Source organism: Lactuca sativa, chromosome 4 (genome assembly GCF_002870075.4).
Source record: "Lactuca sativa cultivar Salinas chromosome 4, Lsat_Salinas_v11, whole genome shotgun sequence".
Taxonomy (NCBI): Eukaryota; Viridiplantae; Streptophyta; class Magnoliopsida; order Asterales; family Asteraceae; genus Lactuca; species Lactuca sativa.
The window spans coordinates 63,025,027-63,049,433 of NC_056626.2; the positions used below are offsets into that span (position 1 = coordinate 63,025,027).

General features: G+C 34.2%; 1 protein-coding gene and 1 long non-coding RNA gene across 2 annotated transcripts; both read left to right on the forward strand.

Moving 5' to 3' along the window:
- The first annotated feature begins 509 nt into the window (after nt 1-509).
- On the forward strand, nt 510-1,580 carry LOC111885650 (uncharacterized). Its single transcript, XM_023881888.1, has one exon. The coding sequence runs from the start codon at nt 510-512 to the stop codon at nt 1,578-1,580; it is 1,071 nt and encodes a 356-aa protein (XP_023737656.1).
- A 17,211-nt stretch (nt 1,581-18,791) lies between these two features.
- On the forward strand, nt 18,792-19,490 carry LOC122197637 (uncharacterized). Its single transcript, XR_006191249.2, has 3 exons — nt 18,792-19,031; nt 19,185-19,240; nt 19,381-19,490. It is a non-coding gene; the product is annotated as an uncharacterized LOC122197637 (long non-coding RNA).
- The last annotated feature ends 4,917 nt before the right edge of the window (nt 19,491-24,407 follow it).

Genomic DNA, 24,407 nt, shown 5'->3' on the forward strand with positions numbered 1-24,407 from the left:
GAATAATTATAAGTATGGTGCTTGAGCTTATGGCATGATACGGGCCTAGTATGAGATATTGGTAGAATCCAACAGCCGCCCCGAATATCATATTTGGGTAAATATGATTTTTGAGAGGAAAGAAAGAAGGGCATATATGAATAATCATATTTGGGTAAATAAGATAATTTTAAAGTTTATGAAGGGTGTAGATGGTATCTTAAACTTAGATTTATAAGTGGGAAATAATAGTCAATTGATAAACACAAAGGTTTAACATTTTAAAAAACAAGGAACAATTTTACAATTTCCAATTGCGATTCTTTGTCTTTTATAGAAGTGTTAATTTCCACTTTGCGTCATCCAGGCTTCCTTAATATCTCATGTAGACACTTTTTGTTTGTTTTTACTCTAACCTCCTTTTTTTCCTATCTGTGTTTGTTTTCTCTTTTTCTTGCAATATTTCGTAAAACGTTTGTCCCTTGATTACAACTCTTATATTCATAGATGTTGAATGCTTATGTTTAGAAATGGCTAAGACAAAGAGTATGACTAGAAGTCATAATGAAGATAAGAGATTCAAGACTTGTGACAATGGTGGTGCAGCAGACCTTAATCATGATGTGCTGTTTTTAGTTATGATGCAACTGAGATTCATTGATTTTCTTGCATTTAGTGGCGTTTGCAAGTCATGGAGATCTTTCGCACTCTCAAATAGGAACAAGTTTATGGCATCCAGACCACCCATGTTGATGTGGATCCATTATTTTTCTGATAAGAATGAGTACTGCCTAGAAGACTTTCAAGAAAGAAGGTTCAAAACCCTCTTTCCCCGTTCTTCTCACAGAGGATGTGTTGGATTGACTTATGGTTACATAATCTTGTTCGCATGGGAAACAAAAGACTTTTGGCTTGTGAATCCTATCACAAAGCATGAACTTTATTTCCCTTGTGTCCCCAACTTTGATCCTCGTTTTATGCGAGAAGGTGCTAGGGCTGTTCTTGTCTTTTCAACTTCCATATCCGGATGGGTGTTTGTTATGACATATAGACTCTCCGATAAGATATGGTTTTGTATACATGGTAAAGGAGGATGGAATCATGTCTCCTCCACTTTTCCCATCCTTGATTTACATGCTTTTAAGGGGAAGATATATGCTCTAAACAACGATTGGGGATTATATGAGATGAGCCTAAATCCACAACACCCTAAACTGACATTACTAGAAATCAACAACTGTTTGAAGTCACGTTTTCTCCGTCCCAAGCTTGTAAGTCTTGCAGGTGAAAAGCTTTATGTGATAGATCACATTCCAGGAAAAGATGGAGATCTATACAGGGTTCAGGAACTAGATTTTGGCAAAATGAAATGGGTGTTGCAAGAAGAAAAGACAACTGGAGAAGAATATGTTTTCTTTCTTAGCATCTTGTTGAATGGTGCGCCAGTTGATGGCGCTGCAGTTAAACTCGGGTCACAATACAAGATGCATGAGTGCTTCCCTAACATTTCTACAAGAAGTCGAAAAGGCAGGTTCTATGCTACGCAAGATATGTGGTACTTCCCTCATGAATGTATGAATGTTCATCATCTAATTGATTGATGCTGATACCACTCTATCTTAATTCTTCTTATCTTTGCATTTGGTTGAATATTTTCAAGACCTGCATCTTGCAACATATTGTTAAAAACAGTTTGTTTATCTAAAATCATTAGTTTTTTATATGTTACCCCTCTATTCTGTGAAGATTTTAAGATATATAAACATATAATATATGTATGGTTTTTTCTAATGTTGAGATTGGCTGCCCATCTATTAATTACTCAACTATTGATTTGAGAGGCTTGTTTTCGTAGTGTACCCACGTAATAGTAATACTCATTGGCTTTTGGTCTACATTGCCATTTGTGGTTCATTCTCGCTCTTGTTTCTTTTTCTCCTTTTTTCCCTATCTTATATATGACTTGCTATTCAATAAAGTGATGTATTTATCTAGCAGAATCGCTTGTCTTATATGGCGAACAGTGTGCTTTTAGCATGAGATTTTGGTACCAGCATTGAATATATCTTGATCCGTGCTCTTGCTTCTTATTTTGATGTGAAAATGCCATTCACCTACCCATAACATATCTCCTATCTCCTATGCTAATAAAACAGTACCAAATTGCCACGTGGCAATCTCTCAGCCTCTCCCAATCGATTTTTCCCGCACAAATGTCTAAGTAAATTTCCGAAAATGCCCATCAATTCAACTTACTACCCAGCAAAATCAGGAACGTAATCTGCAAAAAGAAAAAAAAATATCAAACTCTATTTACAATTCAAAAAAGATATTCGAATCCTTGTTATTGATTACCCATTCATCTATGTTAAACAATTTCCAATTTTATAGGCATAAAATCAGGGATATACCTAAAGTTATTTCCCTTTACTTCTCAAGAAATCAACAACCAAATTGTATCCAAAATTGAATCTACATGTAGGACTCAATTGCTGCTTTTAATGGATTACGATACACCTCCTATCTCACTCCTTCTCTTCTCCGTCGGAAAATTTGATATGGTTCAAGTTTTCATGAAGTTTTAACTTTACGAGTTGATCAGTCTAGAGGTAACTTGGACCTTCTGTTGAGATTTTGTGGTTTTCAGTCAATCCCATGCCATTTTTACCTGTTCGTATCATCAGAATGAAGGTTGTTAAGGATTGTAATCGAATTGTTTCATGTATGGTAGCTTTAATTTACAATTTCAATAATTGGTAGTTAGGCATGTACTCAAGCTGTGAGTGACAGAAATTTTCAAATCTTGGTTTTGATTTTAGAAAAGAATTTGGTTTTGATTTTTGAAACCCGAGGGAAGGTTATGTTCTTTAATTTCATTCTTTGATTTTTTTTTTTTTATTTTGAACTAGTTTGTTATTTGATTTTTTCATTTTCAGGTATTCTTTCAAGAAACAATGTGAATCTCAAGAAATCAATTTATGTTCCTTACTTTTTGTCATTTGGGTTTCCTTTTGTTTAATTCATAATTATCCTATTAAAGCTTTGAAGAAACAGTGCACCTGTCAAGTATAAAACAAGCAGCTATTATGAATTTTTATTGTACAAAAAGTGATTTTTAAGTATGTGTTTTAATTGGTTCTCATGGATTTCTTAAGCCATGTTAACTGTAATTCTTGATAGGAATAATTGGAAGTTTCAGTCTGCAAGTCATTGCTTGGTGCAGGTCTAACTTGTATGAGAGATTTTGTGGTAGCTTGATTGAATGATTTTGCCCTTGATGATGGGGTTCATGAATTTACCAACAAAAAAATTTTATCAAATAAATTGAAGAGTCTTGCACTTTTTGATAAATGTACTTGGGTGATAATATCATAATGGATAATATTCTAATTCCGAAAATAAGTTAGTTCTCAACAAATTTAAATTTATTTAAGTTTGTAGTTCATTTTTTTTATAAAACTCTTATTCTTTTGTATTACCATTAGGAACTAACTCAAATAGATGGGTGACGTAAGGTACTCCATTCTTTATTAGACATTATACCAAAAAAGTTTTTTCTTCCTGAAATTATTTTGATTAAATAATACTGTTTTGGATATACATGGAATATAGATGACTTTAGCATGATATTAAGTTGAAATTATTGTTCATTTGACCGAGTTTTCTTTATCCTATTTTTTGCTATTCTATAATTATATCTAATGTAAGTTTTGTTATAATTGGAGTTCAAGGACCAGGATTGAAACAAGATTGGGTATCGGCATTGGTATAATGCTAAAAAATCATTGTGAATGCACCAACAATTTCCTTTTGATTCTATTTTTTCCGAGACCACAAAGCCTGCAAGTTTTGGTATTAACATTTTTTTGGAAACTAATTGCACAAAAAGTGATTGTTGACTCCGTTTTGGTTTTAGGAATGTCCAGCTTAGCATGGAAGAATGTTCAGATAGATAAAGGTGAAGTTGTAACTAGCTTTTTACTCTTTTTAAAAAGAATAGATGACTATTTTATTAATTTACATTTGTTGTATGTTCTATCCTTTTATTTTCTAAAATGGGTTGTTGATCGTAGGGGTGAGCAAAAACCGAACCGATTAAAAAAAAATCGATGAAACCGCAATAAACCGCAACCGACAAACCGAAACCGATACAAAAACCAATGGTGCGGATTTCGTTTATGCAAAAACCGAAGGTCAACGGTGCGGTGCGGTTTTTATCCAAAAACCGGTCCACCAAAACCGAACCGCACCGTAGGTGTGTGTGTGTGTGTGTATATATATATATATATATATATATATATATATATATATATATATATATATATATATAAACTAATTGTTGACTTCCATTATTTGAGTTTTACGAATTGACGTTGGGTAAATTTAATCCATATTCCACAATCCACATATTGAAAAGGAATTCAATTTACCTCCAGCGACTACCGACTAGCTCCAATCCCACCGTATTTTTAACCTTCCCTCCTACCCTTTTTTTTACCTTCCCTCCTACCTTTTGGCTTCTATTACACATGAAATTATAATATAGTTTATGAGCGTCTTGTCTTGCGAGTTACGACATCACTCCCAGCGACCATTCTCCATCACAGTCTACAGGTTTAAAACCGAAACTGCACCGATACAAACCGAAACCGCATTTAAAAACCGCAAAACCGAACCATTGAAAAACCGCACCCAACGGTTTTAAGAATGCAAAAACCGCACCATGCGGTTTGCGGTTCGGTTTTCCCTTAAAACCGCACCAAACCGCACCATGCTCACCCCTAGTTGATCGTCGTGTGGGAATACTCTAAAGTAAAATATCATCCTATCAATTCTCATGTTCTTAGAAATTAAAAGAGTTAATTACTGAGGATGAAACATGGATAGGAAGGTTGTGTATAGGCATTTTTGACATTTCGTTTACCATATTGGAAAAACAACCTTTTATAGCATTGTACTCCCAGTTTGTTTCAATCTTTAAGATGACTTTAAATTAATAACATCCTAATTATAATATGATCAATTTTAATTAAATAAAAAAAGCTCGTGTGTTCAATATGTGCCAGACTATTCATTTCGTTGTGAAGCAAATACCTTTTTTTTTTGTATTAAAAAGATAAGATGAAATAATACATTTGCAATATTTAGTTTATATAGTGTAGAACTATACTAAGAGGAGTTTGATCAAAAGTAATATCGACTTCGTTTATGTTTGAGGAAATAGGCATGTTAATATCTTCACCCCAAAGAAGGAAACATCTCTAAAGAAAAATAACAAAGGGTGATGAGAGTCTGCCATAACTATTGTAATTTATATATTTTAAATCAAATATGAACTTTGACATGTATATTCAGCTTCCAATAAAATCTATATTGTTGGACCATGCTTTTGTGTTTGAAAATGACCAAAAATAGAACAAGTTCCGATTTACAAAGTTGGTTGGTATTATATATTAACTTTAGAAAGTAGGTTGTTATTTGTAATAATATTTCTTTTAACCAATTGGTAACACTATCACTTGTTCTCATTTGTCTCATTGTGGTATGTGTTTGTTTGTATATGTTATTATCTATGCTATTTTAATTTATCAACCGTGTAGTACACGAGTTTAAACCTAGTATTTTACAATTAATGAAACTCACAACTCTATTACTTGTTGCATGTCTGGATCGATCATTGTAAAGCGCTTGACCCTAAATTCATTTCTTCCTATAATTATGAGGTTTGTCTTTTGAAAGTTCTTTTAATTTGATGTTGTCACTGTTACTTTGTCTCTTCTCTCCACCATTTATGATCTGGTTATGATAACTAGCACCGTATTATTTATGGTTTTCACAAATGGGTGCAATGTATGTATGAAATGGAATGTGTATGATTGAAAGTAAGCTCCTATTCTTTCATCTAATGGACATCGTTACTTTCTATTATGTGTTAATCATCATACTAGATTTATGTGGATATGTCCCATGTCTGACAAGTTGGATGTATTCAATCTCTTTAAAACCTTTGTTAGAACATTTGAACGACAATTTTCAACTAAATTAAAGAATGTGCGAACTGATTAGGATGGTGAGTTTCACAACACCTCAACCTTCCTTACCGGTCTTGGAATCGTTCACCTACGGTCATCCCCACACCAGTACTCAAAACGCTTTTGTTGAACGACGCCACAGACATGTCGTTGAAATCGGCCTAGCCTTAATGGCTCATTATATCACTCCTCAAAGGTTTTGACATTTTGCTTTTCAAACGGCTGTTTACCTCATCAGTCGGATGCCCTCTCGCACCTCTACGAACATATCACAATTTTAGCTCGTCTTCAAAGACATCCCAAATACTCATTTCAAAAGGTATTTGATTGCTTCTGCTTTCCATATCTTTGCCCTTATAATAGTCATAAAATGGATTTCCGGTCCACTCCTTGTCTTTTTCTTGGCTACAGCTTATTCCATTATAGTTAACGATGCCTTGATCTCAACACCAATCGGATATATATTGCCCGTTACGTTCGTTTTGATGATGAATCCTTCTTTCCCCTTGATACATCTATTGAAACCAACACCACCTCCGCACCTGATACCTCACCACCGTTGGTCTCCATTCCGCAACCAACACCGACTCCAACCCAGCCCCACCTAACCCACCTCGCACTAGACCAACAAATTCCAGCCAAAACCCAAAACAATGAGTTCCTTATCAACCTAGTGCTCATCATGTTACCACTACTACCATTGAACCCACGTCTTTTTTTGGTTGCCAACAAATCATTTGAGTGGCGCAAAGCCATAGAAGAATAATACAATTCCTTACAAAAAATGGCACATGGTCCCTGGTACTTCCAGTACCAAATACTAACATTATTGATTGTAAGTGGGTTTACAGGTTAAAACATGACAAAGATGGAGCCAACACTCGCTACAAAGCACGGCTCGTTGCAAAGGGATTTCGTCAGCAACCAGGGATAGATTACCATGAGACGTTCAACCCTATAGTCAAGTCAACCACTATCCGAGTTGTACTCTCTTTTGCTATCACACAAAATTGGCCTCTTCAACAACTAGATGTTGAAAATCCCTTCTTACATGGCATTCTGGAAGAAACAGTATATATGAAACAACCCGTTGGATTCATTATACACAACATTTGGACCACATGTGCCTACTCCACATATCCATATATGGCCTCAAGCAAGCTCCTAGGGCCTAGTTCCAGCGCCTTACACACATCACCCATCTTCTCGGCTTAAAAGGGTCCAAGACCAATCCTTCCCTGTTCATCTATTCTCATGCCGACACAACTCTTGAAGGTACTTTGGGCAACTTCTTCTCCAATGCCCTTTTTCGCCACAATGAAAACAAGTGGCCTCCTTTTGATCCATCGAAGTTGGGCTTCTCCTTCGACCTACTGATAGGCGCTCCATCACGGGACTTATCCTCCCAATCAGGTTGGGAGGTGGCCTTCCTCTTTTTTCCTCTGTTATGTACAATGTCCATGACAGGAGTACTTGTCGCTAAAGGGACATGATTTTTCTTCATTTCTTGATTCAGCCGTCAACAACAAGTTACGGAGTTGGGTCGATGTCGTCTCCGTGTTGTTCAAATGATAAGTCAAGATAAACTGATCGTAAATAGGAGGTAAGGAGTTAAGGACCATGTCAATGACCAACTCCTTATCAAACGACACATTGAGCTTTTCCAACCGCTCCACATACCTCTGCATTCTTTGCACATGAGCTCAAACAAAGTCGCTTTCCTTCAACTTTCACTTCATAGAGACTTGACCACTTCATAGGTTTCTTGTCTCACTTTCTTATGAAACTTTTTAGCAAGATCAATGCACATTTTACATGCCCAGTAGTCCTCACAGAACTTCTGTAGCTCAGATGCCATGGTTGCAACCATTATGAAAGCGACCTTTATCACATCGCCGGTGTGCTTATTATAAGCAACAAGTTGTTTAGGAGTGGCAATAGATTCATCAAGTTCAACAAGAGGCTTCTGGAAAACATAGTCTTTGTTCTTGTAGCGAAGGATCGTCTTTAGGCTGCACATCCAGTCCATGTAGTTTAGATCTATCAGCTTTTCCTTTGATAGAATCGACAGGAGAGTAAAGTTCAAGTTTGGAGTAGACGTTTAAGCAGCAGGAGCATCACCGTTTCTAGACATCTATATTAAGATAGATAGTTTAGTTAGTTGATATAAATCCTTAATATTTTAATCTAATTTAATATCCAAGGCTAAGATCCAAAAAACAATTCGAAATTAAGAAGAAGGATGTCGTAATCTAATTACAAATTTATTAATGTAAGTGAAACGATTCACCAATTTCAATCTAATATGAAATTCCAAGATCATTTGAGATTCATTGCATCGTATCAATGGCATATTTATTCTCGGATTATGCTCGTTAGTTTGTGACTGGGACAGTAAGGATCACAAATAAGATGTGAATAACCATGTAAACCCACTTGATAACCTCGATGTCATTTATCATATAAATTGATATGCCGGTAAACCACTCACGCTCCATCAATAATTATAATTTTCGAGTTGCTCAATCATATCAACTTTATAGTCTAAAATTAGTGTGTCGGTTAGCCACACACGCTCCATTAACAACTTATAAAGAATGATGTGTGATTTCGTGAATTAGCATACATTTTACATTTTTCCTAAAGTAACTGGAGTGGGATTTTAAAAGAAGGGTATAGTACTTTATATCATTAGACTTTTAATGAGATTATGTCATCCCGAACCCGTTCAGCTAACGACCCTCCTCCACGCAAAGGAGCGGTGGCTGGATAGGACACACATTCAACGATCATTAATTTATAGGCTGTTTCCTTAAACATCTCTTATAACATGGCTTTGTGAATGAGGAATACTATTGATTCGACTAAAGTTTCTTATACATGTCGTATTAAAAATTTAATAAATATATATAATAGTGTATTTTAAAACCTTTTTCAAACACAAGGTTTAAATTTTAGTTATCTAAATTAATCATACAAACAATTAATCAATTTAAACCAATTTTAATTTAATCTTTATCCTCTAATTAAACAATTAATAAAATTATTTAGAAATTAAAAAGTATATTTAATTATACCTTTAGTTAAATAATTCAAATTTAATCACATCCTTCTAATTTTCAAAAATTAGGGTTGGGGTTATCAAGTTTCAATTGTTCAAAATTTAAGGCATTTAAAATAACAAGATAGGTAAACAAGTAACCTTAGGAAACCCTAGGCAAATTTCAAAAATAAGGCATGAAGGCTTGGTTTTCAAGAAACCCTAGCAAAAGTCAAAATTTCTACGGATAAGGGTTTATTTTCAATAAACCTTACCTTGATCAATTCACCTTATGCACAATTAATTGTGAGATTGTGGCTTTGATACCACTAAAAGGTTTCAAGTGGTTATCCAGTATCCTTATCTTCAGGGAACTTTCAGAAACCCTAATTGGGTCTCCTCAAAACCGTCCCCATCAAGGAAGGTTCTGGAACTCTTTCGTGTTCAACTCTTGAACAATTACAACTTAAAATCCTTGCACCTTTAATTAATTCTAATTAACCCAAAATTAAATCTAAATTAAATTCGATTAATTCTCCATCTCGAGAGTGATCGGAATAAAGTTCCGAATGTTGGTGATCATGAGAGCAGGGTGAAGTTTTTCCGCCATGTAAGTCACAGGATGAAGGAGAATATAGAGGAGAAAGACAGAAAAGAAATATAAATCGCAGGTTTCAAGAAGATAGAAAAGAAGAAGGTTGCGATTAGGGTTGGATGTAGGTGTGCTCTGATACCATGAAAGTTGATAAAAGTAATAACCATAAACCCCTAATGGTATTTATATATATATATATATATATATATATATATATATATATATATATATATATATATATATATATATATATATATATATATATATATATATATATATATATATATATATATATATATATATATATTTGAACCGGCAAATCTAATCTACTCCTAAACTAATACCACCTAATTCCACCTATGTCCACAACGGGACTTGAACCCTCGACCTCAAAGAGGGAGGGCACCACCTGATACCGCTGGGCTAGAAGCCCTTTGGTAATGGTATTTATATATTGGTGTACTTCCGGTACACAACTATATTTAGTTAAACGTAATTGATTTAAACTGTTTAAAGTTGATTGGTATATTGATTGTCATAAATAAGCATCAATTTATTATCACGCGACATTATTTAGTTATTTGTGGTTTTTAAATGCATAGAAATGCAGTTTTTTGCGGGTTTTATATGCATAATGATTAACACACCTCTCTCCCGCTGCGACTTTAAACTCACCCATTAATCAACCAAGTTTGCAAAGAATTCCAATAATCCATAAAACCATCTACAATTTGCGTTAAAGAGCTGCACTTTATGCATATAAAAACCGCAAAAAACTGCATTTATATTTAAAAACAACAAATTTAACACTAAAATTTACACTTTAAAGGACTTTTAGCACTTCAAATTTACATTCTAATGCCCTTAAAAGTTGAGTTTTTTCGTCACTTAAAAATTAGAAATAAAATATACGCAAGCTTTATTTGGGCATATGAAACTTAATTATTTCATTTATTCATATATTACGCATTCTTACACTACTAGAAACATGGGTTTTTGCGACGGATGAATCTGTCGCTATTCCGTCACTTAAGGTCATTTGCGACGGATCTGTGACAGAGTTACTCCATAGCCAAATAGAATGTGGCTAACGACTTAGCTAGAGATTTAGCAAAGGACAATTTTTTCCCTGCGACGACTTTAGCAATAGAATATCCATCGCAAATTGGTCCCATAATACCGTTATTTAGGACATCAACAACAAAAATATTTTGTCGCTAATGCCTTGCAAACCTCTATATTTGTCTTTTTATATTCCATCGCTGATCACTAGCAAATTTTAGATGTGATTTTTTTTTGTTTCCATCGTTGATCCCTCGCAAATGTGTAATATTAATTTTTTTATTAGAAAAATACTAAAAACATCAAATAATTATACAATCCCAAACTAAACAATAACAAATTAATTCCAAATGATCAAATAATTATACAATCCAAAACTAAACACTAATATTAAAATGCCAATATCAAATATCAAAGTTTAACAAAAGATCCAAAAACATCAAATATCAATGTTTACCATAATCTCAATTTTGTCTCATATTTTGCATTTCCACATACATATTCTCCATTGCTTCATATCTTGTTTTGCATCCGAAAGAAGGAACATAATTGAATTGGATTCCGATTCCCAAGGAATTAGGCGAACTAAATACAGGACAAGAATGGAATTGAATTCCGATTCCGACCAAAAAATATATAAAAAAACAAGGTATATCTAAGCAGCAAGTACTTCAGCCTCAAGAGTAGGCTCCCACAGGAGAGTAGTTTCTGCAAGTAATCCAGTCACTATGTATGGATCCATGTTTGATGTTACACGCCTGTCTTCCAAATAACCTACACACAACAAACCATGAAAAAACATTCATTAAGTAGTTCTCAAATTAGTAAGCTATATATAGTTGTGTTTCTTTTTTATTTAATATAAAAAGAACAATACCTAGTATTGCGGTAAGGAGCCATAAATCCACGGGTGTTGGTGTATGCAACATCACAAAGGTAATATTTATCTGTAGATGATTAAAAATTGTCATATAAATAATATAGATAATAAAACATATAGTAAAGATACAAACCTGGTGGAGGGAATGGAAATCCGGAAGTCGGGTTAAATGCAACTTCTTTCAAAACTTTAGAATCATGTGCTATGCCCTCCCATCCAGCCCATACAAAGGTGAATATCATATCAAAATTACAAATTCCAATTACATTTTGATAACATTCACCTTTTCCTCTTCCCCTATAACGAGTTTGTTGATCAACGGGCACAACTGCATGTATAAGTGTTCCATCGAGTGCACCTATTGCTCCGGGAAATATGCGCATTAGCCGCCTATGTCGTTCTGAGGTATTTCTTGTTGGAGTAAACGAAGTTGGTACTATAATTTCTTGTGCAAAACACATCATTGCACGTAAGACCTCATGAAAACATTGATGAATCGTTTGTGTGGAGTGATGAAATCTTTCTTTAACAGATCGAAAACGTTCATTATGTCCTATAACATGTAAAAACATAGCCATCTTCTCTTCAACGCTTATCGTCCTACTACATTGCAACCAATTTCTCTCTGTAAAGTGATTGCATAATAGTACAAATGCATCTTGTGAAAGACGTATCATATCGTAACATTGTATAGGACATCCGTGTATCAAATCTTGCGTATACACATACCCCTTTGCTACCTGTTCGCTAGCTCTTATTCTTTTAATTATTCTTTGCCTTTGTCGGACCAACATCAACCAATACCACGAGAATATAAGGAAATATAAAAAATCACCTTCTTTATCCATGTGTCCTGTTAGATGTCAAATAAAATTTTCATTTAAATCAATAACATAACAAACCGTAACATGTAAATACTAAAAGCATAACATTCCATAACATATAAATTCATATAACATAAGTGCACCTAAGAAAACAATCCATAACATAAATAAACCATAACATACTAAAGTCAAACAACAAACGATAACATACTAATGTCAAACAATGAACCATAACATACTAAAGTCAAACAATAAACCATAACATACTAAAGTCAACCAACTAATCCAAACTTTCTTCCTGCATTTGTTACCCACGACTCACAAGTTGACAAGTTAAGGCGCAACCAAATTTTCCTATTGCCAACACTTTCAGCAAATAACATAAGAGCAGTGGTGTATTTCGGATCATATTCTCCCCACTCCAAGCTTGTCAACATTGCCATACAAGCATCCATCTCCTTGTCAAGATTATTTGCTTCCATGAATGCTTGTGCAGCCTTGATAATTTCTTTTCCAACTTCTTTCAACTCATCATCAAGTGTGGTTTCTTTAGGACCATTTCGTTTGCCCCATTTGTTTTTTGTCCGCCCAAATGATTCCTCACTAGTAGGTTGAGGTACGGTTGAGCTTGGGGTATCTGGATGAGGTGCCGGCTCTTCCATCTCTGTATCCTCAAAATCATGTGTACTGAAGGTTTCATTGGGATGAGGTAGTGTCAAAGATGGCCCCCAACTGTGAACACCGGTTGAGGTCGCCCCATCAAATAGTTGGGTACAAAGATTAGGGCAAGGGAGGGGTGCATTTCTCAGCTTATCTACATACTTGTTCAACTGTTTGAAAATTTAATAAATATTGTTAAAGTAGTAAAAAAAAATAATCTAATTTAAAAAATATATATATATATATATATATATATATATATATATACACCTTCGCTTCCGCTTCCCATTCTTCATTAGTCATGTTAAAAGAATTTGTTACGGGATTGTAAATATATCCTGTTTTGTTTTTGAGTTTTAACCACACTGCATACTTTGCTTTTAAATAGTCGTATCGGTTTTTCATTTGTTTTTTGTCGACAACGAAATTATGATCTGTTTTCAATTTCTCCGCGACCACAGCCCATGAGCTTGCTTTTAGGCCACTACCCTCCCGGCCATTACTTGTTAATTCTTGTATACACGCACCAATTCCGACTTCCAACTAACCCTAGTTCTTTTATTCGTCATGTCTATTGTAAAAAAGAAAAAAAAAGTAACACATAACACACATTTACAAATAAATCATCCACATAACACATGTTTACAAATAAATCAAGCAAAATTGTGATTTCATCATATTTTTAACAACATAAAACAATCTTTTAGAAGCAAAAAAACATTAATGTGATTTCCTCATACAAAATAAATTTTGTTCTCATAAGCATATAACAATCTTTTATAAACAAAAACACATTATGAATTGATTTTATAAGCATACAAGAATCAATAAAAATCTTTTATAAACAAAAACACATAAATGTGATTTCATCATATTTTCAACAACATAAAACACTCTTTTACAAACAAGAACACATATATGTGATTTCATCATACAAAATAAAATTTGATCTCATAAGCATATAACAATCTTTAATTTCAGATTTCACACAAGAATGTACAAACATATTCAAACATTAGTTCATCTCATGAGTTCATGTCAATTGATTTTATGGTAATCCTTCAATCTAATTGAATCCAAGAATAATGAAATAAGTAATTTCAAACCTCCCTCCCCCCCTTTTTTTTCTGCAGTATAGAATAACATAAACACCAAATTTCTGCAGTAACCCCAATTTTTTTTTTTTACAATCCTAACGTGATAGTTTCCGATTCCTGAATATATTTATCCTTTGATTTGGTAGCAATCGCATAGAGTTCCATGTCATGAAGTAGAAGTTCTCGAAGAGAAAAATTATGTAAGCTCTAAAGTTCAAATACATTAAAATCACAACTAGTAATATGCTTATACAAACAGTGTTGGTGTTGAATCGGAGCTGTGTGCTTGTCGCCAAACATCAAAGGATTTGATCCTATAGCATTCTAGATTAAATTAGATTAAATTTGAAATTTGATCCTATAGCATTCTAGATTTCAGCATGTAATCAGTAATTTGACAATAAACATCAAAGGATTTTTGATTTCAAGAAGCAAAAGCCTAAACAGGAAAAAAAACGCAGAAACTAACCTTTTGTCGTCAGTGTTGTGTGCTTGTCGCCGGCACTGTGTGGTCTTCGCCGGAGAAGGTGGAGCAGAGGGTAGTCGCCGGCACTGTGTAGTCGACGTGCGATGGAGGGCGGAGAGCAGCTAGGTATCGATTTATGTCTTCAATTTTGGCGAGAAAGGGCAAAAATTCACGAAGCGCTGATCTAGTCAGGAAGGGTATTTTGGACGGACCGAGTAAGTAGAATGGATTGGAATAGGCTGACCGAATCAGCTAACATATGTTATTATCAAACAGCTGACTGCTGACCCGGTCAGCAGTCAGCACTGACTGGACCCGGTAAGTTGAAATCAAACAGGCCCTAAGTAAATTTATATTTTACCTTTGCATGCCTTCTCAGTGTCACACCCCACACGGATTGAGCAACCACGGTTAGCAACACCCTGTAAGATGAATGATATTTAAAAACATGAATTTTTATTGGTTTTATATATTTTGAATTTGGTATAAATTTTTTTTATGGTTTTAGATACCCATGAAAATGTGTTGATGCTGGCAGTTTCGTGTTTTCCTATCAATCTTCTTTCATTTCCTTCACCATAAGCACTGATGTGGTCTGAGTGGCGAAGGGAAAGGTTGAGAATCACCTTTTTGTTTAATGTGCTGTAAAAATTGAAAGGAAAATGGAAGTGAATTTTAATGTAAGAAAAATGGTAGTGTTTGGTATATGATGGAATAGGGAAGGAATGGAATGGAATGGAAAGGTCCATTCCATTCCATCCAACCAAAAATAAAATAAAATAACAAGTACCTGTAGTTAGTGTGGCATCCTGCTCCATTCCAGTCTCCCTGTCAACATAAAAAAAAATTAAAAAAAATGTAAATTACAATATCTGATAAAAAAAAAAGTCAATACACAAAAACTCGATTACTGAGTACCTCAATTGGCTTAGGGTCAAGTGTCAAAACAACACCATCTTGTTCAATAATTCGTTGTTTAATATATATATATATATATATATATATATATATATATATATATATATATATATATATATATATATATATATATATATATATTCAAAAAACTACTCTCCTGTGAAAGAAGCCCAAAACTTATACTATATTAACAGAGAAACATCAAAAATTTCTACAAAGGGCATCCCATTAGTTTAATTATCATATTTAAAGACTATAATCATCACAGTCAAGCCTATAATTTGACTACTTTATTGTGTCTTTTTTTATTTCTATACTGCCTACTTACTTTTTGTATGTATTGAACAGAAAGTTGATATGGAATGCTAACAAATTACTCCCTTTGAGAGTGAGATTTGTATGCATACATGGAACTTTTAGATAGCAGGAGGACTGAAAATGTATGCATACAAATGAAAAACTTCAATTTGCACTGAATGATTTTAAAATGTGCCATAGAACAGATAAGGTTAATAAAAGGTACTCCCAAATATAAAAGATTATGCACGTGAACTATATATTTGGAATTAAAAGATGAAAGAAAGCTATGCTAATATAGAGCATAACATAATAAATTCAAAAGTCCAACAATCCCAAAATTAAAAGCAGATAACTTTATGAAACTAAAAAATTTAGTAATTATTGAAAGAAAACAACCACTCAACATATTGAGAACATATTGAGCACACTGGAAACCATAATAATCATAAAAATATTTGTATAACTAATTGCATGAAGTTACTAATGATCCTAAGAATACTAAATAGCATTTAGCTTACCTTTCCGAGTATAATTCCAAGAAAATGGAAAAACTGAAGATGTTCATGTATCATTCCTTATCCAGGATTAGGATAGAGTAGGTGGTCAATCCTCTCCTAGTTATATCAAAAACAAAAAACATCAGACTATTAGTACTAAAGCATAAAGAATCCCAAAAAGGGTAAACTGGGAAAAACTAAAAGTTAATGAATACGAATTTTACAATCTTTAATGGAATTACCAGCAATTGCAAAAGTATTCAAAACCAATTCCACAATGCCCTTTGGTACTTGGATCCTAAAGAAATAAAATATTAAGTACCTATAAAACAAATTAACAGAAGAAAATATAAAAATTTATGTACCTTGGGCATGTACAAATTCGTAATTTCACCAAATTTATCAAAATGACTGGAAAAAAAACAAACATTTTGTAAGAAAAAGAAAACTATAGAGTGTATAAAATGATTAAATCTACCTCCTAAATTCATCTTCTGTAATTGAGGGAGGAATTCTAGCAACAAATATCCTGGCGATTTTTTTTTGAAGGTGCTCTCATTTCCTCCAAAAGAAGAAAAAAAATAGCAAATTTGATTAAAATTATGAAAATTTCAGAAGTAATATATGATAAAGTATTGGAAAAAAAAACCTTTGGTGTGGCTATTTTTACTTCAAGTGCTCTATTCCTTGGGAAGTGTTCACTCGCAAGTGTAGCCTATAAAAATTATCATCATAAAATGATTTAAATTAACAAGTATGAGGATCTATCAATCTTCTTTATAATAAGAAATTTTAAATAAAGTAATAAACAATAACTTGCCTTGGCATCTTCAACTGTTGCAAAGATTACATATCCAAAACCACGAGATCGACCACTTGAGCGCTCCTGGAATTATAAAATCCAGTTTAAACATCAAAATTGAATTTGTCCACAGAAATTCAGGATGTTAACTCTTGAGATATCACAGAACATGAACAAATCTCTAACTCAAGAGCAATATCCTTGACTGAAAAGTCAAACATGGATCCTACAAAGAAGATAAGCATTGAGAAAAGAAGAGTACTGCAACAAAAATACTTACCGACAATAGGTACAGAAATTATGGAACTTATGATTGTTGCTGTTTTGAATTTGAGCCCCTTGTCAAATACCTACACACGGTACCAACTTCATATCGTTCAAATCTAGAAAAGAATCCATATGCTAATTTACACTCAAATCCAGAATATTTCGACTATCAGAAAGTTGATGAAGACCACCACAGATTAATTTTCTCGAGTTTATGATAGAGGTGGAGAATGTTGATCGGTTATACTAGGAGATCTGAAGAGACAATAGAGGATTGAACGGCGCTGGGAAACGATGAGTCAATCAGGAATGGAGACGAATCGGAAGCCAAAGAGGATGTGAGAGGGATTTGAGGCGTCAATTTTCTGTGAGCGATTTGTGAGGGCAAGGCCTGTGATTTTTAGCAATCCATCGTTATTCCCTCGCTAAGAGGTTTTAATTTGAGATGGATTAACGATGAAATGTTTTCGTCGAGAAAGTCTTAGAAATCAGTCGATGATCCCTCGTTGATACCTCTCTAAAATTATATAAGTATTTTAGTCGAAATATTTGTGCATTCCATCGTTGATCCCTTGGTAAGGAGTCGTTGATTAGCTAGGGATAGAATTCGTAGCTGATTCCGTCGCTAAAGATCAAGTTTCTAGTAGTGTTATTTCTTTTTCTAAATTTAATATATATTTTTTTATTAAAGCATTGTACTTTCTTTGAAAGTAAAATGTTATATTTGGATGTAATTTGAAAACAACCACCCAATTATAGCATGCTTTCAAAGTACAATGTTATAAAAAAAGCTCTTTAGAACATTCTATGATGGGTTTTAGGAGGCTAACTTATGGTTATATGATTTTTTTGGCAGCCTATTTATGGAGCACAACTTGAGAAGGTATTGGTTTTACCAATGATATCAATATTGAATATTTTTAGAATTAGGGTTAAAGGCAAGACATAACAACTAACTTCCATTGATATCTTAATTTAGTTATTGTAATAACTGTTTTTATGAATAAGGAAAGATGGTGCTCTTGCATTAGCTCTGGCTAGGGGTAACAATCTTTTCAAAAACAAAGTATACCTATATTTAAATAAGTTGTGTAGGTGTTTGTATCCAGATGTATCTTCATGAATATGTAATTTATAGTTATCATCGATTTGCCATTTGTAGCAATGTACTTTCTTTATATTTGCAAGATTTATTTAAAATAACCATTAATGAGCCTTTTACGTGTATACAACAAAAGAACATTGCTTAAACACCCGCCGCAACGCGCGGCTTAAAAACCTCGTCAAGTACTTTTTCCTCATTTCACTTTTCCTTTTTATAATTTTAAAAAAAAACATCAGATCAATATTTTTTTTATATTTTGTAGCCATTTGCTCAGTTATTACAAGCTCCACATGATGATGCATAACTAATAATACGTGAGAGGTTTCCTGTCCCACGATTGGTGGTGTGTGATCAACATGGTTCTTAGGTAAATGACCATTTTACCCTCGCATTCCAAATAACAAATTTCACAATATTGATTAGTAGTGGGAGATACACCAAATGACTTAAATTTCTGCTTAAATGGTCTCATATGGCCTGATCAGACTCCTCATCCTGCTCTAAATGGTGATTACTATAATTTTTTTGCCTAGTATTTAGGTTTTTGTTTAGTTATTTCCAACAAAAATGTTTCCATGATGAATCTTTTGGTAGAGACAATGTATAAGAATTACTTCATTGAGCTAATTATGATGCGATCCTTTGTTTATTTGTTTTCAGAGGTCAAGTATTGCTATCAACCAATTAAAATTTCGTTCACCAATGGCGTAATTGAGGTATCAATATCATCACTCTTACTTATTTGTCTATATCATTTTCATGAAAATGTTTATGTTGCGTATTATATATTCATATGTCCACTTGTGCTTTCTATATAGCAAATGTTAACCTTGGTCTTTGCGTTTTTTGTTCATAGATTACAAACACCAATTTCTTTCAAACAACAGAAGATCTAGAGTTTAATTGGGTGATTGAAGGTGATGGATGTAAACTTGATTCTGGAACTCTGAGTCTACCAACATTAGAGTTTAATTCGGTGATTGAAGGGGATTTTGGTTCTTGAAACGAGACTCAAGATATCATATTTTGGCATGGCTAGAAGCTTTGGAGGAAACGAGACTCAAGCAAAAGTAAACACACAGAGAGTTGCTGGCACATAGTAAGCTAGATGATGCAATTGTATATAAATGAGTTCATTTTTATAACATTTACTCACTTTTGGAATAATTATTTGTATTTGACATATTAGTGAAATGAATTATCTTTGTTATTTATGGTATTTTATTTTGTATTATGAGATTTTTAATGTATTATTTAATTTAAAAATTAGTAAATCTATAAATAATATTTTTTTTAAACATTTAAAATTATGATACGCAAAAATGTGTGTCATCTTCATTTATGACATGGCCTTTCTTGACAGGGGATTTCTTGATACGCATTGTGTGTCATTAACACGCGCGTCGTAAGGTTACGACACGCGAATGCGTGTCGTCTTCCTTTATGACAGGGCCTTCCTTGATACGCATTGTGTGTCGTAAACGCGCGTTGTAAATGCGTGTCGTCTATAAAAGCGTGTCGTCTCTCTTTATGACATGGCCTTCCTTGATGCGCATTTGCGCGTCGTATGAGCCTTTTACGACGCGCAATGAGCTTCGTAAAAGGTTGTTTTTCTAGTAGTGGCACCAACAATTTCCTTTTGATTCTATTTTTTCCGAGACCACGAAGCCTGCAAGTTTTGGTATTAACATTTTTTTGGAAACTAATTGCACAAAAAGTGATTGTTGACTCTGTTTTGGTTTTAGGAATGTCCAGCTTAGCATGGAAGAATGTTCAGATAGATAAAGGTTAAGCTGTAACTAGCTTTTTACTCTTTTTAAAAAGAATAGATGACTATTTTATTAATTTACATTTGTTGTATGTAAGACTATCCTTTTATTTTCTAAAATGGGTTGTTGATCGTCGTGTGGGAATACTCTAAAGTAAAATATCATCCTATCAATTCTCATGCTCTTAGAAATTAAAAGAGTTAACTACTGAGGATGAAACATCGATAGGAAGGTTGTGTATAGGCATTTTTGACATTTTGTTTACCATATTGGAAAAACAACCTTTTATAGCATTGTACTCCCAGTTTGTTTCAATCTTTAAGATGACTTTAAATCAATAACATACTAATTATAATATGATCAATTTTAATTAAATAAAAAAAGCTCGTGTGTTCAATATGTGCCAGACTATTCATTTCGTTGCGAAGCAAATACCTTTTTTTTGTATTAAAAAGGTAAGATGAAATAATACATTTGCAATATTTAGTTTATATAGTGTAGAACTATACTAAGAGGAGTTTGATCAAAAGTAATATTGACTTCGTTTATGTTTGAGGAAATAGGCATGTTAATATCTTCACCCCAAAGGAGGAAACATCTCTAAAGAAAAATAACAAAGGGTGATGAGAGTCTGCCATAACTATTGTAATTTATATATTTTAAATCAAATATGAACTTTGACATGTATACTCAGCTTCCAATAAAATCTATATTGTTGGACCATGCTTTTGCGTTTGAAAATGACCAAATATAGAACAAGTTCTGATTTACAAAGTTGGTTGGTATTATATATTAACTTTACAAAGTAGGTTGTTATTTGTAATAATATTTCTTTAACCAATTGGTAACACTATCACTTTTTCTCATTTGTCTCATTGTGGTATGTGTTTGTTTATATATGTTATTATCTATGCTATTTTAATTTATCAACCGTGTAGTACACGAGTTTAAACCTAGTATTTTACAATTAATGAAACTCACAACTCTATTACTTGTTGCTTGTCTGGATCGATCATTGTAAAGCGCTTGACCCTAAATTCATTTCTTCCTAGAATTATGAGGTTTGTCTTTTGAAAGTTCTTTTAATTTGATGTTGTCACTGTTACTTTGTCTCTTCTCTCCACCATTTATGATCTGGTTATGATAACTAGAACCGTATTATTTATGGTTTTCACAAATGGGTTCAATGTATGTATGAAATGGAATGTGTATGATTGAAAGTAAGCTCATATTCTTTCATCTAATGGACATCGTTACTTTCTATTATGTGTTAATCATCATACTAGATTTATGTGGATATGTCCCATGTCTGACAAGTTGGATGTATTCAATCTCTTTAAAACCTTTGTTAGAACATTTGAACGACAATTTTCAACTAAATTAAAGAATGTGCGAACTGATTAGGATGGTGAGTTTCACAACACCTCAACCTTCCTTACCGGTCTTGGAATCGTTCACCTACGGTCATGCCCACACCAGTACTCAAAACGATTTTGTTGAACGACACCATAGACATGTCGTTGAAATCGGCCTAGCCTTAATGGCTCATTCTATCACTCCTCAAAGGTTTTGACATATTGCTATTCAAACGGTTGTTTACCTCATCAGTCGGATGCCCTCTCGCACCTCTACGAACATATCACCATTTCAGCTCGTCTTCAAAGACATCCAAAATACTCATTTCAAAAGGTATTTGGTTGCTTCTGCTTTCCATATCTTTGCCCTTATAATAGTCATAAAATGGATTTCCGGTCCACTCCTTTTCTTTTTCTTGGCTACAGCTCATTCCATTATAGTTAACGATGCCTTGATCTTAACACCAAACGGATATCTATTGACCGTTACGTTCGTTTTGATGATTAATCCTCCTTTCCCCTTGATACATCTATTGAAACCAACACCACCTCTGCACCTGATACCTCACCACCGTTGGTCTCCATTCCGCAACCAACACCGACTCCAACCCAGCCCCACCTAACCCACCTCGCACTAGACCAACAAATTCCAGCCAAAACCCAAAACAATGAGTTCCTTATCAACCTAGTGCTCATCATGTTACCACTACTACCATTGAACCCACGTCTTTTTTTGGTTGCCAACAAATCACTTGAGTGGCGCAAAGCCATAGAAGAATAATACAATGCCTTACAAAAAAATGCCACAAGGTCCCTGGTACTTCCAGTACCAAATACTAACATTATTGATTGTAAGTGGTTTTACAGGTTAAAACATGACAAAGATGGAGCCAACACTCGCTACAAAGCACGGTTCGCTGCAAAGGGATTTCGTCAGCAACCAGGGATAGATTACCATGAGACGTTCAACCCTATAGTCAAGTCAACCACTATCCGAGTTGTACTCTCTTTTGCAATCACACAAAATTGGCCTCTTCAACAACTAGATGTTGAAAATCCCTTCTTACATGGCATTCTGGAAGAAACAATATATATAATACAACCCGTTGGATTCATTATACACAACATTTGGACCACATGTGCCTACTCCACATATCCATATATGGCCTCAAGCAAGCTCCTAGGGCCTAGTTCCAGCGCCTTACACACATCACCCATCTTCTCGGCTTAAAAGGGTCCAAGACCAATCCTTCCCTGTTCATCTATTCTCATGCCGACACAACTCTTGAAGGTACTTTGGGCAACTTCTTCTCCAATGCCCTTTTTCGCCACAATGAAAACAAGTGGCCTGTTTTGTATCCATCGAAGTTGGGCTTCTCCTTCGACCTACTGATAGGCGCTACAGCATGGGACTTATCCTCCCAATCAGGTTGGGAGGCGGCCTTCCTCTTTTTTCCTCTGTTATGTCCAATGTCCATGAAAGGAGTACTTGTCGCAAAAGGGACATGATTTTTCTTCATTTCTTGATTCAGACGTCTACAAGTTATGGAGTTGGGTCGATGTCGTCTCTGTGTTGTTCAAATGATAAGTCAAGATAAACTGATCATAAATAGGAGGTAAGGAGTTAAGGACCATGTCAATGACCAACTCCTTATCAAACGACACATTGAGCTTTTCCAACCGCTCCACATACCTCTGCATTCATACATTCATAGAGACTTGACCACTTCATAGGTTTCTTGTCTCACTTTCTTATGAAAATTTTTAGCAAGATCAATGCACATTTTATATGCCCAATAGTCCTCACAGTCCTCACAGAACTTCTGTAGCTCAGATGCCATGGTTGCAACCATTATGAAAGCGACCTTTATGACATCGTCGGTGTGCTTGTTATAAGCAACAAGTTGTTTAGGAGTGGCAATGGATTCATCAAGTTCAAAAAAAGGCTTCTCGAAAGCACAGTCTTTGTTCTTGTAGCGAAGGATCGTCTTCAGGCTGCGCATCCAGTCCATATAGTTTAGATCTATCAACTTTTCCTTTGATAGAATCGACAGGAGAGTAAAGTTCAAGTTTGGAGTAGACATTTAAGCAGCAGGAGCGTCACCATTTCCAGACATCTATATTAAGATAGATTGTTTAGTTAGTTGATATAAATCCTTAATATTTTAATCTAATTTAATATCCAAGGCTAAGATCCAAAAAACAATTCGAAATTAAGAAGAAGGATGTCGTAATCTAGTTACAAATTTATTAAGGTAGGTGAAACGATTCACCAATTTCAATCTAATATGAAATTCCAAGATCATTTGAGATTCATTGCATCGTATCAATGGCATGTTTAATCTCGGATTATGCTCGTTAGTTTGTGACTGGGACAGTAAGGATCACAAATAAGATGTGAATAACCATGTAAACCAACTTGATAATCTCGATGTCATTTATCATATAAATTGATATGCCGGTAAACCACTCACGCTCCATCAATAATTATAATTTTCGAGTTGCTCAATCATATCAACTTTATAGTCTAAAATTAGTGTGTCGGTTAGCCACACACGCTCCATTAACAACTTATAAAGAATGATGTGTGTTTTCGTGGATTAGCATACATTTTACATTTTTCCTAAAGTAACTGGAGTGGGATTTTAAAAGAAGGTTATAGTACTTTATATCATTAGACTTTTAATGAGATTATGTCATACTGAACCCGTTCAGCTAACGACCCTCCTCCACGCAAAGGAGCGGTGGCTGGAAATGAC

Coding starts and splice junctions, on each gene's coding strand:
- LOC111885650 (XM_023881888.1), top strand. CDS start 510: ATGGCTAAGACAAAGAGTATGACTAGAAGTCATAATGAAGATAAGAGA.